The sequence below is a fragment of the Arvicanthis niloticus genome, chromosome 1, assembly GCF_011762505.2.
Source record: "Arvicanthis niloticus isolate mArvNil1 chromosome 1, mArvNil1.pat.X, whole genome shotgun sequence".
Taxonomy (NCBI): domain Eukaryota; kingdom Metazoa; phylum Chordata; class Mammalia; order Rodentia; family Muridae; genus Arvicanthis; species Arvicanthis niloticus.
Window position 1 is genome coordinate 85,162,074 of NC_047658.1, and position 16,645 is coordinate 85,178,718.

A 16,645-nucleotide genomic window follows, 5' to 3' on the forward strand; every position below is an offset into this window, starting at 1 on the left:
GTGAAATAAATAATTGATAGGTAGTGCATATTGACAGGAGATGGATGGATGGACAGACAGACAAATAAATGACTACTATTAATAGTGTTCCTGGACTTTCACAGCAAGTTACTAACTCTGAGCATCAGTTTCATCTGCACACTGAGAATAGTGACCAAGTCCCCTTCCCAGATGAGAATCTCACATGAGCAGGTAGGTGCACCAGATGCTTCTCCTCATGCCTGACTCACGTGAGCCTTCATTGTTGACTATGGAACTGTGAAGAGTATGCATGGTAATTTCAAACAAGAACATGGAGAAGGAAAATCAGTTACCGTTTGTTATGCATATACAGAAGCTTCTCCAGAGTTGTACAACCACACTGTTGCCTCAGCCTGCACACACACACACACACACACACACACACACACACACACACACACTCACACTCACATAGCACCAGCTTTATGTGGTGTTCAGTATCTGCCACTGACATGCTTATGTGCATGACTTCAGGAGCAGTAAGTCACCCCTCTTGGAGAGCATCACCCCCCCCCTTTGTTTTTAGTAAGAAGACCTCATCTCAACATAGCTCAGTACCAAGGTTTTGTATGGCTAATTCACTTTTTTGTCAAGTAATTCACTTATTGGGAAAACATTGCCTGAGCACCTACTATGTGCTCGTCCCTCTTGTGGTAACCATGAAAGAGCTGAGATCCACACAGAGCAGGGCCTACATTATGGTGAATGGAAGGGGTATGTTGAGGTTTCAGATAGCCCAAAGGAGACCTTTCAGATAAGGTGTGAGAAGGTAGGGTATTTCAGGTAGGAAACATGGTTCAGGACAGGGAGGGTATAGCCTGATAAGTTAGAATGACTGAAAGAAGGAGTACATGGATCAGGGTAGGTAGGTGGTGATGGAATGAAGAAAAGCCTGAGGACCATACTGATGGGTTGGCTTAGACCCAGGGACAATAAGAAGCCCTGAGCAGTGAGGCACAATGTGACCGCTCCGGATTCCCAAAATGCAGAGTAGCTTAAAGGTACCAAAGTGGAAGGAGGAAAGCCAAGGGACTTGCCACCCAGCTACCCAGCTGGTGTGGGTGAAAGGTAGATGTGGGACATGCCCTACCACTGCAGTCCAGAGCAGAATGCTTTGGAGAAGCCAAAGCTGGATCTCCATGCTACAGTGGTATGGGTTGCTGGGCTCTGTTTCCAAGCATCTGATGGGTTGCTCCAAAACCAAGACTCCATCCTTATTCAGAAGGAGTACATCAAATTCAGAGTGCTATTTGTAGAACTAGAGGCCCAAGAAGAGGCACTCACCAGGTAAGTGGCAGGCTGTTGTTTGGAATGGTGTGTGGGGTGGTGTTCATTCATACTTGCATTCAATACAAAGGTTTGGGGGTTTTGAGTCAAAGCACACAGCATGACGTTGGCACAAAGGGATGCTGGGCTAATGGAAGACTTTTGAGTTAGATTCCCAATCTGGTCAGGAGTTCCGTGTCTTCTGCTTACCAGCTGTGTAACATGAGTCCTAGGCGACTTGGAGCCTTGTCTCCTCATGGGCGAAATGGGTATATGTAACCGCCCAAGCAAGATCCTAGACTTTCCTGAGACTCTGGTTTGAGGATTTATTCTTTTGTTTCAGGTTGGCACTGACTGGGATGCCAAGGAGAGGCTGTTCCGGAACTTCGGTGGTCTTTTGGGGCCCATGGATGAGCCGGTGGGGATGCAGAAATGGGGAAAGGGACCCAATGTGACCGTGACTGTTATTTGGGTGGATCCTGTCAACGTCATCGCAGCCACCTATGACATCCTGATTGAGTCCACTGCGGAATTCACACACTACAAACCCCCTTTGAATCTGCCTCTGAGGCCTGGGGTCTGGACAGTGAAGATTCTCCATCACTGGGTGCCGGTTGCAGAGACCAAATTCCTTGTCGCACCTCTGACCTTCTCCAACAAGCAGCCCATCAAACCAGGTGAGTGCTCTCAGAGTCCCTGAGGAGGAAAGTGTTCATGCCCATGGAGCCCTGGGACCCTATGCCCAATGTAGCACTTGAGGTTGCCTTGCAGAGAGCAAAGCTTCCCCATTTGGGGTTTTTCCCTACTTGTTTGCCCTATAGAGCTGGCTCATTTCTTCCTTGTACACAGAGGCAATGCCATCTGTGTGGGTGTTTATCAGCTGCTGGCCCACTGGACTGCCACAAGGCTCTGTTCATATTTAAGACAAGCTGGAGACTAATCCTAGACACACAGTGAGTTTTAGCATGGCTTCTTGGCTGTTTGGAAAGTGATAATTACTAATGGAATGCTGCTCAGAGAATATGTGATACCCTAAGTAAAAAGAACAAACCACACACTGGTGGAAGATTATTTGCTCCCCAAAATATACCAAAAAAAAAAAAATCACATAAATAAGAGTTTGGAAAACTATGAGCCACAGTTGACTATAGCCATTTCTGGTCTTTATATTAAAAAAAAAAAAAAAAAAAAAATCTTACAGGGAACATGGCCATGGGCACTTCTGGATGCATGTCTGCTTTGGAGCTTTAATGACAGACTCCAACAGTTAGGGCAGAGACATGGTGGCTTAGAAATCAAGACCATTTATCTCCTTGAGACCATGATTGCCACTGGCAGCTATAAAAGAGAAAAGAAAGGAAAGAGGAAGAAATAAGGAAGAAAAAAAAACAAGAAAAAAAGAAAAAATTAATTCCCCACATATGTATAATAATAAAAAAAACATGTTCTTGTTAATAATGAGAGATAATAATAAAAATTACAAAAGAAAAAAAATTGTTCCAGATCAGGAAATAAATTTGTGCCTGTGACAGTCAGACAGTGCCACAGGGCAGTTCAGAGATGCATGGACATTTATCCAAGGCTCCTGAGAGCTGAGCATGTAGGCTGAGTTTGTGGGATAGATGATCCCTTTTCCTCATGGTACACACACACACACACACACACACACACACATACCACACAGAAGTGCCACACTCAGGAGTAGGCCTGGGAAAAGACAGAGGCAGGAATTGTAGCAGAATTGTTCATAGCAACACAAGACCACAAACAAGCTACGAGTCACTCAGTCAAAAACACAGTGTGTGGTCAGTTTACACAGTCGAGTCCTGTGTAGTAGAGACAGCAGAAAGGCCAGGTCCATGCAAGTGTATAACACACTGCATGAAAACTGATCACAGATCAAGCCATGCTTAGGATTACTTCATTCAAGTTTCAAAACCAGGAAAAGTCAAGAATATCTTAAGTATTTTGGAATTCATATGTGAGCAGGAAGACAAGAGAAAGAGGAGAGTGCTGACATACACTTCTGGCCTTTGCTTCTTCCCGTGAGCACAGAGGCCACAGAAAGGGAGACTGAGGCCCTAACGGCTAACTTGTTTTTATTCCAGGCAAAGGATTTACACTTGGATTTCTATATTTTATAGACCCATTTGTCAATAAACTCTGTTTTGGCTAAATTCTTACCCATCAAGGGTTACCACTGTGGACAGCCTGCCTAAGCACATCTTTCTAACACCTTTGGCAATGTTTTAAATCATAAGACCAAGCATGTGTCTTAAAGCACAGAATCACAGTTAGGATGCCATGGTACATTCTGTACCAAACGGGCTTTTGTAGCTTTCTAAGTCAGTGTGTGAAAACTGCCAGCCAAAAACATTTCACCATTTAGATGCCACAGTCTGTTCCTTACTGGACACAGTACCTTCTGTTGTTTGATGATGGCTTTGTTGCAGAAAGTGCTAAAAGGAAGATTCTGGAACATAAAACTGTATGTTCCCATTCCCAGACAGACTCCTAGAAACAGGATTTCTGAGTGTTCCAGTACAACCTCCCCTGGTGCCTATAGAGGATTGGTTCCAGATTCTTTCTTGATTATAAAACAGTGCAGATGTATCAGTCCCTTGAGAGCATGGCATTTGCATATCACCTATGCCGTTCTCCCATTCACTGTAAATCATCTCCAAATAGCTCATAATGCCTAATACAATATGCATGCATACCCACAGCTGTGGCATGTTGCTTAAGAGATGATGACAAGGAAAACTATATGGACCTGACCAGCACACACACAGTTTTCCCCAGGAACATCCCTGGGATACAGTGAGTATCTGGGCTGTCCATCTGTATGTTACACAACACAAGCCCAGGAGCTAGATACACATGACAGTCCTGCTAATTGGGAAGCATTCCCACTTGGCAGATACCAAGTGCCATACTGATAACAAGGCCAGGAAGACATAGATGTGGGATGGGTGCCTACAATCCTGAAAATAGGGTCTTGGCATGAATCCTGGCAACTTCTGCTAGGTCTTTGTGCTGAGCGATCCAATACCTAAACACATGGTGTCTTCTTAAACTCTGAGCCTCTGCTCCAGAATTCGCCTAGACACAGCCCACCCACTTAATGTCTTCAAGTGTCCCTTCATGGGCACCCTTTCACATCCTTAAAGACCTAAAAGCCAAGTGTGAAGAAAAGGGACCGGAGCCACACGTTCTCCCTGCATCAGGTATGGCTGTGGGACAGCACAAAGGATGCTCTAAATCCACCCACTACAAGAAAGGAGCAGAGGATCCTGCTAGTGGTCGTGATCTCTCCAATATTTTCTTCCGTGATTTCCAAGGAGGTGGGAGTTGCTCCCAGCATCCCCTGAAAGACCTTGGGTCAGAAATCCCCCAGGGAAGGAGGTCCCCTGTTGGCAGTAATTGTATTTGTTAATGAGACAAGGAACACTGAGGTGGGAGTAATGCAATTTGTGAAATGATTCATCTTGAGTAATTTACTATTGATGCGTCCCTGGTAATCTAAGAAATCTGATGAGGTGGAATTGAGGAAAATTTAATTATGGAGGCAAGCATGCGAGCTGATGCTGTAATGCCATTTCCCACATTAACCTCATTTCTCATAAAGTGCTATGGCTTTTTTTTTTCCTGCATCAACCATGGATTGAAATTTTGCTCCCAACATTTCAATGTCTGTTAGCTGTTCCTCTTGCTTTGAATTGCCCCACCACTTGTCAGCTTGGCTTCTCTCAATCACCTGCTCCTACCTCTGCAGAGTAGAAGCACAAATCGACTCAGAGAAATTAGGCCATGCAGCAAAGGAAGAAAACTCCTTTCTCCTGGCACATAGTGCTGGTTCTACCAACACTGTCTTCCAATATCCTGGCTATAGCCAAAACCTGACTTGTTGAAATTTCATTTGACCAAGAATAAGATCCTCTTCAAATAGGAAACACCTTGTTTGTCTCCTTCACCCCCAAATGCTTACAACAGCCATGTTCCTTCTTTTAGTCCCAGGGAGACTCAAAGTCCTCTTGTGTGTCCCTTGCTTTGATTACAGATTATGTGAACTTGTAGCCAGCCTCCTGCAGATCTAACTAACTGGTGCCAGGTTGAGTGTCCACACTTGTCATATGGGAACAACAAGGTTTCAAAATACTGGTACCAAGATGAAAGGATAGCAACCTCACTTTAGCTGTGAGCTCATTATTGAATCTGCATAAAGCATCATAGTGGACAGCATGGCTTTGGAGTCAGCCCACTCGGGATTGAACTGACTATAGCATCTGTTTCCTCGCCTATAAGATGAACAAGATAAAAACCAACTCTATAGGTTTGTTTGTTTGGTTGGTTGGTTTGGTTGTTTTTGTTTTCAGTTAGAGGATCATGAACTCATAAAAGCCAACAATTATAGTGGAGAACTTAGAGTCAGCACCTTGGACAGAACATTATAATCAATACATTACCCTCTGGAGTTACACAGGAGGCACAGTATGGAGGTGAAGCCTCACTGCTAAGATGAGAGGGGCCATCAGAGAAAGCTGGGGCATAAGTCAGAAATTACACATGCATGTGGGACTTGGGTATTGAGACCAGTCATCTCAACTAGGTCCCGCAGGCAAAAAGGCTGGCATCCAGGAGGTGATCAAGCAGAGAGAGCCTTTAGGAGGGTGGCCCAGCCCACTCTGGCCCATTGCAGGTTTCCAAGGACCAGTTTGCAGTACTGAGCTCATCATGCTTTGGACCAGGCTGCCAGAAAGCAGGAACCTGCAGCTTCTCCAGAGGTCACAGCAATCACTTGGCAGCCCAGAGCTGACCGCTCCGCAGGCTTCATGGCCAACAGACTTGAACTCATGTTCTGGCTCCAACTTCACTACGTGTGTGATTTGGTAATGAGGCTTCACATTTGCTGTTCCCTCTACCTTATACACATCAATCAATACTTCATTCAAATGACACCTCCTCAGGAAAGTCTTCCCCTGGCCATCTCAGACGGCTCTCCAAGCCAGAGCAGAGTGAACACTTCCCATAAATGATACATAGCGAATATTTTCAGCTTTTCAGGAAAAAATACTGTCTATGTTTCCACTGAGACATCCACTAGAGTACCAGAGCAGCCATTGAGAGTATATCAGCAAGTGGACAGGACTGGGCTCCTATGAAACTTTGTTTAAAAAAAAAAAAAAAAAACAGAGGGTGGGTTGGCTTTGGCTAAAGGCCCATCCTGTGGTGGGCTCAGCTCCCTGTTTAACATCTTCACTGCCCTTATTCCTTTTTGCAATGACCTTCATTTCCCACTTGTCTCTTTCCTTCTCATTGTCAATCTCTCTCCACTCTGAACCTGCTGTATTTGGACACCAATGCAACGCCACCTCTCTGACTATCTGGTTCATCCCACCATCTAGAACAGAAGCTGGTTGCTGTGTTTAGGTATCTGTGTCCAAGAAATAAATCGCTGATTGCCTTTCAGATCAGAGCGGTTTAGTAGAAAGCAGATCCTGAAAATTAAGTGCGGAAGGGCTGGGGAGGTAGCTGAGTCTGTAACACACTGGTCATCAAGCATAGGAACCTGAGTGTGCATCCTTAGCACCCACATTAAAAAGCCAGGTGTGGAGACACACACCTGTGACCCCAGTGCTGGGTGCTGAGTGTACAGATCCCTCGAGCCCACCACAAACAAACTAGCTGGACATATGAGCTGCAGATTCAGTAAGAGACCTGTCTCAAAAATAATAATAAGGTATAGGGTATTGAAATGGCTCAGTGTGTAAAGGTATTTGCCCTAACACCTACATAGTGGAAGGAGTCCTTCACACATATGTGCATATGCACAATTTCACACATACAAACACACACAGAGAGAAGGGGGAGAGAGAGAGGGAGAGAGAGGGAACACATAAATAAGAATAATACATAAGTCTTTAAAGAATGTCTTGTTGAATCAATAAGTGTCTGGACCACAGATGATCCACAAGCCTGTGTCAGTAAGTAAATGTGCCATGCCCTGCACACATGAGACTGTCAGGTGAATTCAGTAAGCTGATACCCAGTGTGCATTGCTGCTCTGGTTCATAGTAAGTAGACACCTGGCTGGTGACTCTTCTAAACATATCACTGTTCCCTTTGGCTTTCAGAGGAGGCTTTGAAGCTGCACAATGGGCCACCTCGCAGTGCCTACATGGAGCAGAGTTTCCAGAGCCTGAACCCAGTCCTCAGCCTGCACATCAATCCTGCCCAAGTAGAGCAGGCCCGGAAGAATGCAGCCTTCAGTGGGACAGCACTAGAAGCCTGGCTGGACTCGCTGGTGGGCGGGACTTGGACTGCCATGGACGTCTGTGCCATAGGCCCCACTGCCTGCCCAGTCATGCAGACCTGCAGCCAAACAGCCTGGAGTTCCTTCAGCCCTGATCCCAAATCAGAGCTGGGTGCAGTCAAGCCTGATGGCAGGCTCAGGTAGCACTGGCCACATGGGACAGATGCAGCCTCAACCCTGGCCTCTGATCTTATATGGGGGAAGGGGGGATTCCTTTTGTACAAGGACCTCTGCTGACTGTAGGACAATGGAGAGAGAGGGTTTAAAGTCCAGAGAGAAGTCAGCCTGTGTTTTTGAAGCTGGCCTCTGGGGTAGGTGACTCAGTCCCAGGACCACAGTGGTCTCCCTCTACCAGTTGGTCTCAGTCCTGCAGGCTCTTGTTCTTCCCCTCCGATGGCCTGCACCCCTACAAGTGAGTTTTAAACTTTTATTTTGAGCAGCAGAACTTTGTTTACTCAGTCACAGTCAGAGGTGGAAGTGTAAGACCAGGATGAAATCCAGGCTGCTCTGGTTGAAGATGAGGTTGTGTGAGGTTCCTTCTCGAAATTCAGCCCTCCAGGTGGTCCTTTGCCAAGGGCATCTCTAAGGTACCTCTTCTGAACCCAAGGGCTCTGTTTAAGCCAGTTTGACAAGCACTGCCCTGACCAAGGGTGGGATCCATCCCAGCCCTTCCATTTTTCTCTTCATTTCTGTGGCTGGGAAACCTTGTGCCCATGCTAAAATGTAGCAAGCTGCCGGCAGCCCTGCTCCTGGCCTTCCGAGGGAGGTGGAGACATGGGAGAATTCCAAGGTTCCTGTTGCCACTCAATGAGCTGTTTTCTCTGAAAACCAGAGGTTCAGGAAAGCCTTTTGATGGAAAGCAGCCAAGGTCCCCAGACATGTGATTGCCAACTTGCCATCTGTCCAGATCAGCCTCTTCCAAGGCTGTCACAAATGGTAGTAGGAACAGGGTAAAGCATACAGAGCCTGAGCTTCAATTCTCCTGCCCCTGGGCTGGGAGACAGCTACTGTGGCCTCTTTGGTACTTGAAAGTGGGAGCCGTGCAGAACCGGGACTCTGAATCTCAAAGGGAATTATGTGGACCGGAGCTTCTGACCTGGATGGCTGCATAGTAGCACCCCTTATGTTCTGAGGTCAGGTACCCCAAACCTTTGTGAACTGTGCACTTGGTGCTGTTGGCTGTGACCAAACTGCATGGATCAGACTTCTCCCACACAGAAACAAACATTTCAGATTGGGTCCTTAATTTCATATCCTTCCTCTCCTAGGGTGCCAACAGGCTCGGTCTGGCCACACCGCATAAAAGGAAAGTTGAGTTTCAACAGTGGTTCAACAAATAGTGTTATTCACATTGCTTGGGTTACCAGAAACCCAAGGGTCTTCTTGCCATGTGTATTTGAGGGGCACTGAAGAAGAGCACCCCATTCCTCCTTGAGTCCCCCAAATGACAGGGATCTCTAGGAAAAGTTTCACCCATTCTTGTGTCTCTCCCAGAAGGGATAAGGTACTGAACTCCACCTTGATGATGCATCTACTGCACAGCCCCTTCCCCATCTAACATGGCTGGCATAGAGAAGGGATCCTTAATATTTATTATTTATATGTTTTAGTCAATGACTAATTAGTAGGTGCTGTTTTTGCAGCTTGTCAATTATGTTATCTTACTAACTGAAATTGCCTTTATTCACAAAAGGCTCCTCCTGCCCTCCCTTTCCCCAGTCAGCCTGCCTTTCGCTCTTATTCTCTCTCTGTCTGTCTTTTAATGTCCACCCTACATCCTGCACAGTTTCATCCAGTGACCCCACTCTCAGGAAGTAGACCCGTTTGGATGGCTGGAGCATCCTTTTTGCTTACACAGGATACTGGTCTCACCTGTTTCTCTAAATTCAAAAGTGTTGAAATGCCTGAGCTCCCTCCTTACCCTGACCACTGAAGAGTGGACAAGGATGTGATGGGCTCATGGCTTGTGGGGAGTGAGGAGAAGTGTGCCGATCGTAGAACAATAGATCCACCCAGTTGCCCCCACATCAGGCTTCTCATGACCAGTTTAACCATGAGCACGAGCTATCACTAACAGAGGAAGACTGGCTCTTTCCAAGAGTGATTGATTGTAGGAAGAGAGATGGGGTCAGACCCAACCAGGAGAGCTCAGGAGGTAGCTACTGTCTGTGCTGATGGTGGAACCTTCGGGTGGCTTCCTCTAACAACCATAGGATTTACACTGCTTTTACAAACCCATGGGAACTATGAGCCCCATTTTCTCAATGGCCCAAGCCTTTGCCTCCGTCAAAGCTTCCCTGGGACTGTGGAACTTCTTTGAGTTCCCCCTTGACCTCTCTTGTTCTAAAGATTTGTGTATTCTGTCCTGGAAGGTCCCTGGGAGCCACAGACTCCAAGACAGGGTCTGTCTAGACCCAGTGACACTCAATGACAATTTTTCATACTGGAACACACTTGGGAATGGCAGAGCCTCCTTACTCTGGGGACACTCTCCTCCCTCCTTATTCACCACAACTAATTTGAGGATATTTGTCTCCTCTCTTTTTGGACGCAGAGAGTAATTTTTCTTTTAGTAAAAACAAACAACAAAAAAAAAACAAAAAAAGGAGTATTTAAAACAAGTTCACCATAATTTAAGAAAAGATGTTTTCCTATGGAAAATGGCAGAACTCCTTATTTCTTGGTGTTTTCCTGCCTGAAAACCATGTATTTGTTGGAGGCCATTGGTGAAACAACAGCCTTGCGAGGTGGCTAATGAGACTTTTGAAAACACAGAACCATCATCTTTGGGAGCGTTAAAGTCTGCAGTCTGCAGAAGCAAAACGCTTGGGCTTAACTGCTGACTAGGTCCCAAGCGTCTGGAAGGGTATTTCTTATGGGGACAAGTATTTTAGATGGCACCTATCCATGCCTTTTGGTAACTACCCCTACCAAAGCCAACTTCCCAGGTTGTGCAGGAAGCTGTAAGTCTCTGAGATGGAAGGGAGCAACTCCCAAGGTCCCTTTGCTTTAACAATGCACTTCTTTTTCTGTTCTGGGCTTTTCTGGTGGAGATCAGAGGCCTCCTGGTTTCATTTCTTGTTATTGGCTTAACTTTTTAAACTGAGATTAAGTTTAGAGAGTATAAACTCGGCCACACAAATATACACACACAGGCATTCATACACACACACACATGCACGCACATGTATACACACTCCTAAGGGATTTGTTGTGACTTTGGATGTAGCCTGGGTGTTTACAGAGCATAAATGCCCTTCTGGTTGTCTAGTTTTCAGATAAATAGGAGGCTCTTGATTGAAATTGTGACCTCTCTCCCAGGACATTCCATAACAGAGACGAGCAATCAATGGCTACAAAGTATAGAGTACAGAGAAGAAACCCTTTACTATCAAGTTCATGTGGGTTCGGATCAGCAGTTCCTGATAGCACTGAGAGTAGGCTGGAAACCAGAGTCAACCTGGTTAGCTTGAGCATGCCAAGAAGGCATGCCAGACAAGAGAAACTCTACTGCAGGGGCCATAAAAGCAAACAAGGTTCTGGACATGAACATAGTTGGATAAAAGCACAGGTGAAAGACAAAAGGGAGTGGTGGGGAGTGTGGTCTTACTGACAGGCAGGTGACTCCTCTGGTAAGAAAGGCAGTTGTGGCTCAGCTCCCAGCTTATCACAGCAAGAAACAAAGCAAAACTCATTGCAGTGGAGTCTTTCAGCTAATAGGGGAAGCCAAATATCCAGCTCCTTTTGGGTTTTTTGTTTATTTGTTTGTTTGTTGTTTTGTTTGTTTGTTTTGTTTAATAGGAAATCTAGTTATTCAGTATTGGCTACTCTTACTTTAATTTTATTTATTTATTTTTTTAAGATAGGACAGAAAAGTAGTTTCATAGTTGTGATCAGGCAAAATCCTCTTTCTGGAAAAGTGGTTTGAAATGAGAGAAAGAATTTAGGAGTAAGGAGTGGGGGAAAGCCAGAGTTAAAAGAGTGCAAAAAACAAAACAAAACAAAACAAACAAACAAAAAAAACCAGCTCACATTAAATTGTGTAAGACTCGAGGTTTCTGCTTAGTAGTTCCCTTTGGAGAAAACCCATCTTCTGCAGGAGGGCTGGCTCATCTGCTACCCTGGTCTGTTCTGAAGAGGAAAGAATGTGATAGGGGTCTGGGGTCCTACCTCAGACACAAAGAGATTCTAATCTGCCCAGGTCTCCACCTTCTGCCGTTCCATGAAACCAAGCCGAGATAGCAATGGTGCCATCCATCAGATGAGGCTGAGGAGCACTCAGAAACCACATGGGGCTGTGCTGGCTTGAGTAGTCTTTGCTTCTGCCTCAGTTACCTTATTTTGCCCAAGGGTCAACCCCAGGCACTACCTCAAAGTCTGCTGAGAAGTTTACCTGGGGATGGGGCGGAATGAAGGTGGTTATCCATGCTGGAGCTGAATGTACAATCTATGCAAATTTCTTTCTCTCTTCTCTCTTCTCTCTTCTGTCTCTCTCTTCTCTCTTCTCTCTTCTCTCTCTCTCTTCTCTCTTCTCTCTTCTCTCTTCTGTCTTCTCTCTTCTCTCTTCTCTCTTCTCTCTCTCTCTCTCTGTCTCTCTCTCTCTCTCTGCCCTTGGCTATCTCTCTCTCTCTCTGGCTATCTCTCTCTGGCTATCTTTCTCTCTCTCCTTCCTTGCCTACTCCTTCTTCTTCCCTCCCTCTCCCTCAGTCTGACTCCCTCTCTTTCTTCTCCATTCACTTACAAGTGTGTGTGTGTGTGTGTGTGTGTGTGTGTGTGTGTGTGTGTTATTTTTTTTAAACCTTATGAACAAGGACCCTCTTAAGACCGAGGAGGGCTGTCACCCACCACCTGTGTCTATCCCTTCTGTTGTCTTTGGTTCTGTTCTTGCCAAGCCCCACACAGGGAGAAAGCAGCCTCTCTCCTCTCCCCACTTGGCTAGGAGTATTTTCACAGCTTCGGCCTGCAGACATCACCAGGAAACAGGCACCCCATCTCGCCTCCCCCACTCCCAGTGCCGTCTTCTCCTTTCTGCATTTTTCTCCTACCTCCCACCTTCATCCCCACCCCTCCAAAAAGCCTTAGGTTTCTCCTTTTTGAAATGTGGCCTTAAAATTATTTTTGGAAAGCTGACATCCTCCCCCTCTAATTTCCCCCACCATCACAGAAGAGAGAACATCTTGAAGCCGGGGTGTGTGGTGGCCTCCTGAGCAAAGGGACTGCCAATCTGTAGTCTGCAGATGCACTAGGAATGACTTAAATGTCATCTTTAAGAAAAAATGTTCTCACACTTTTTCCTATGGGCAAAATGAAGTCTTGGCTGCTCGTGCAGTTCTGAAGCACTCTCCGTGTTGCTGTGGCTGGCGCCACCAGCAGATGTTCACTACAGCTTTCCAGTCTCCCCTTCCCTCAAGACCCAGTGACTTTAGGTACTTCATTTAAGGATGAATCAGGAGTGTTTCTCAGCGTATCGCTTCATCTTTCTTGCCTGGAAAGTGACAGCATTAAGTATTCCCAGTGGATGGGTCATGTTCTTGTGGAAGGGATGGTCCACTCTGTCCTTCAGATTCCACCTCAAACCCCCTTCCATCACTCCAGCTGATGGAAGCCAAAGACAACCCCAGGGCTTTCATAGGAAGTTTGCTGGTATTGAGTATAATTGTCTTTATCCGTCGAGAGAGACTCATGTCGTCTGTAGCATTGTCTTGTTTGTTTTAGAGGCCTGGAGATAAGTTATTACTGCCTCCTCCTTTGTTTTCAAAGACATGTGGTGATATAGTTTTTAAAAATAACTATTTTGTTATAGATCATAATATGCATAAAACTGTACAGAAATATTTTGTAATGTATTGATTTTCAAAAAAAGAGAATCTGTAAATAAAAGTTTAAAAAAATAAGAGAGAGTTCACATGGCACACACTGAAAGATGTAGATATTTTGCTATTTATTTAAAGGAGTATTTTAAGAGATATTAAACTATCTGAAATTGACCAATAATCAAAGTTCTAATCACCTGAATACTTGTCATCCAGGTAGAGTCCAGTTCTCACAGACAACTGTGTTACACCCATATCTGCCTCTTTCCTGTCTTTTGATTTAGCCGAAAACAACAACAAAATTGTGCCTTAGCTGTATTTCTGTCTAGGGGAATTTGTTTCTGTCCAACAAAGCAACTTTTTTTTTTTTTTTTTTTTTGCAGAAAACAGTGGATTATTAAATACTGTATTATACCAAAAACACCACAGGTGTACATAGACGCTTTCTGCCATACTGTGTTTTCAGATGCAGAATTTTAAAATAAAAAAAAAAATGTCTCTATGAAATCTTATCTTATGGTTACTTTTTAGCAAATTTCGGCACCTTTACACACCCTTCCATTCTCTTCCACACCCTGGGCCATGGCAACGGGTACTGTATAATTTCCCTTCTCAGCTGGAGTAGTCTTGAAAGTTGACGCCAACTGCAAGGATCCTGAGACCATAGACATGATCTGGGACATGAGAACACACCTCCCCTTAAGGGCTGCTGTCATCTCCCCAGTGGATAATTATAGCACCCTCTGGAAGTGTTTCCTCTAGCTAGGGCAAAAGAATATAATTTTAAATATAATTTTAAACACCTCTTTGCAGAGAATAGGGGTGAGAGGCTGTTTTGTAAAATAGATGTTTTTAATATCCACCTAGAATCTAAGTCCTAGATGGACATGGAACCAGCCCTGCATCTTGCCAACTTCAGCACAGAGCTGGTCTACATTCACTAGATGGCCTTACCCTTCCCTGTGCCCACATGGCCAGCTGTCAGTCAATGAGATGCTGGTGAAATGGGCTTAGGATAGGTCTAACCCTGTCTCATCTAACCTCCCAGAAGCCCCAGTGGCTCCACCATTCACTACCCAGCTCAGATGCTCGAGTCATCATCATGTGGTGCAGTCACCAGCCTGTCCTAGTCTAGTGAATTTTAGGAGACATCATGGCAATATAAAAGAGGGCAGAGCCACAAGACAGGAAGAGCCTGGACCCTGGATGGATATGAAATTTCACCTGGCCTAAGTCACCTCTCTTGACAATGACAGGAAAAGAAACATGTGGGAGTGGGTCAAGTGATGTGTGAACATGTTCATGTGGGTATACTTGCAGGTATGCATAGGTCATAAAATGGACATCGGGTGTCTTCCTTGATTGCTTTCCACATTTTTTGAGGCAGGATCTCTCATGGAACCTAGAATTCATCGATTGGGCTAGGACAAGTTCCACAGATAGATCCATCTTGGCTTCTATCTGCCCCTGGAACATTTTAATGCTACGAAGATGTATTTGCTGCATCAGCTAACATTACCTTAAATCCATCAAACACTAGAAACTATGCTGTTCCCTATGAAAATCAAGTCATAGCTTCTTCGTTCTGTAGGCAAAGCTCTAGAGAACTAGATGGCTGAAGTCACTCATAATCACATCCAGAACCAGGAGCAGGTCCCAGAGACCAGCCAATCCATTTTTATGATGCTCATATGAAGTTTCTGAAAGCCATGGCCAAAGGCTGGGAATGCCTATCTGGATGTGCTGTGAAGATCCCTCTGACTTAGCCTTTGGAGTCTTTACAGGCAAAGAATAGCATGAGATCCAAATATTAGCAGCAAGAACAAACCCAGCTGGCAGTTTTCTCATTAGACAGGCACTGGATAAACACTGAGCTGCACCAGCATCAGCCTCCCTGAACTGGGCTTGGGAAAGAGGGTAGCAGCTCTACAGCGGTGAAGATGAATGGACCCAGGATGCATTTGCCAAGCATTTTCCACTTGTTCTTAATGCCAACTTCTCCTTCCTTCATCCAAGGGTAACTTCTCAAAAATAGGCCTGGTAACAAAGAAAGAACAAAGTTCCATCATCTCTGTAAGAGTGGGGGTCACAGGCACCTTGGTTGTTTATTCTGCTGTTTCTGGTATTTAAGCACAGTGGGTCCAGAATATAGACACTTTGTGACAATTTCATGAATGAACAAGCAAGTGAGCCCATTTTTCTTAATTAATACTACAGACATAAGGTCATTTGTCCAAAATACTATGTTGACATTCATCATTTGATTGATGATACTTGTCAAAGCATGGGTTAATAGAAAGTAAACCTTCATTTTCACCTCTAATAATGAGGTTTCTTGGTACATGGCATTGAAGGCTGCTTGGAATTTCTTTCATACCTCATTTATTTGAGCAGAGGTTCCTTCAAGTGCAGGAATGTGGTAAATACCCTAATCCCTCCTGGAACATAGAGAATAACAGGGCTTTATTTTAAATCTTTCACACTAATGGTTGAAAGGGCTTTCCTTCCTTCCTTCCTCCCTCCCTCCTTCCTTTCTTTCTCTTTTTGTTCTTTGATAGTGTTGTTTATTCACATGTGGACATAGCAGTTTGAGTCCTTTCCACCACTCTCATTGCCCTTTATATCCCTCTTTCCTCTCCCACCTTGTCTTTTCCCACTGATACCACTTGTCAGTGGCCTGCTGAGTTCATTTCTGGTTGTTTACATGAGCATAAGTAGAGGGCTATTTACTAGAACGATTTCTTAAATAAAAGTGCATGTATATTAAAGCCCCAACATATAGGAGAGACTTAAATATCAGAGACTTTGAAGAATGTCCCAACTGGAATTAGAGCATAAAGTTCTGCCTTAGCAGCCAACCCTTTGGCATTTCCAGGTGTTAACAGATAAACATCCTGGTGAACTCAGATCTTTACTAAACACATACTCCTAGTAGGAGGAGCCATGGGTCCTGTAGAGCTCTGTGACCTTTTCCTGGAGACTCTTTATCTATTTATCTGTGTGTCTATGTCTGTATCTATGTGTGTCTGTATGTGTCTGTCTGTGTGTCTGTCTGTGTCTGGGTATAGTCTGTGTTTGTGTGACTGTGTGTGTCTGTGTCTCTCTGTGGTGTGTGTATGTTTCTGTGTGTCTGTGTGTGGTTCTGTGTGTCTGTTTGTCTGTGTCTGTATGGTTCTGTGTGTCTGTATCTGTTTTTCTGTCTTTATGTGTCTGTGTGTGTCTGCATGTCTTT

The 16,645-nt window shown here is 44.8% G+C and overlaps 1 protein-coding gene across 1 annotated transcript in view; it reads left to right on the forward strand.

The window, feature by feature from the left end:
* Xylt1 (xylosyltransferase 1) overlaps nt 1-13,925 on the forward strand; it is a 289,608-nt gene extending 275,683 nt beyond the window's left edge. The window contains exons 11-12 of the mRNA XM_034505312.2: nt 1,631-1,964; nt 7,422-13,925. Coding sequence (XP_034361203.1) covers nt 1,631-1,964; nt 7,422-7,744 — 657 coding nt within the window. The 3' untranslated portion in view covers nt 7,745-13,925. The remainder of the gene's footprint in view (nt 1-1,630; nt 1,965-7,421) is intronic.
* The last annotated feature ends 2,720 nt before the right edge of the window (nt 13,926-16,645 follow it).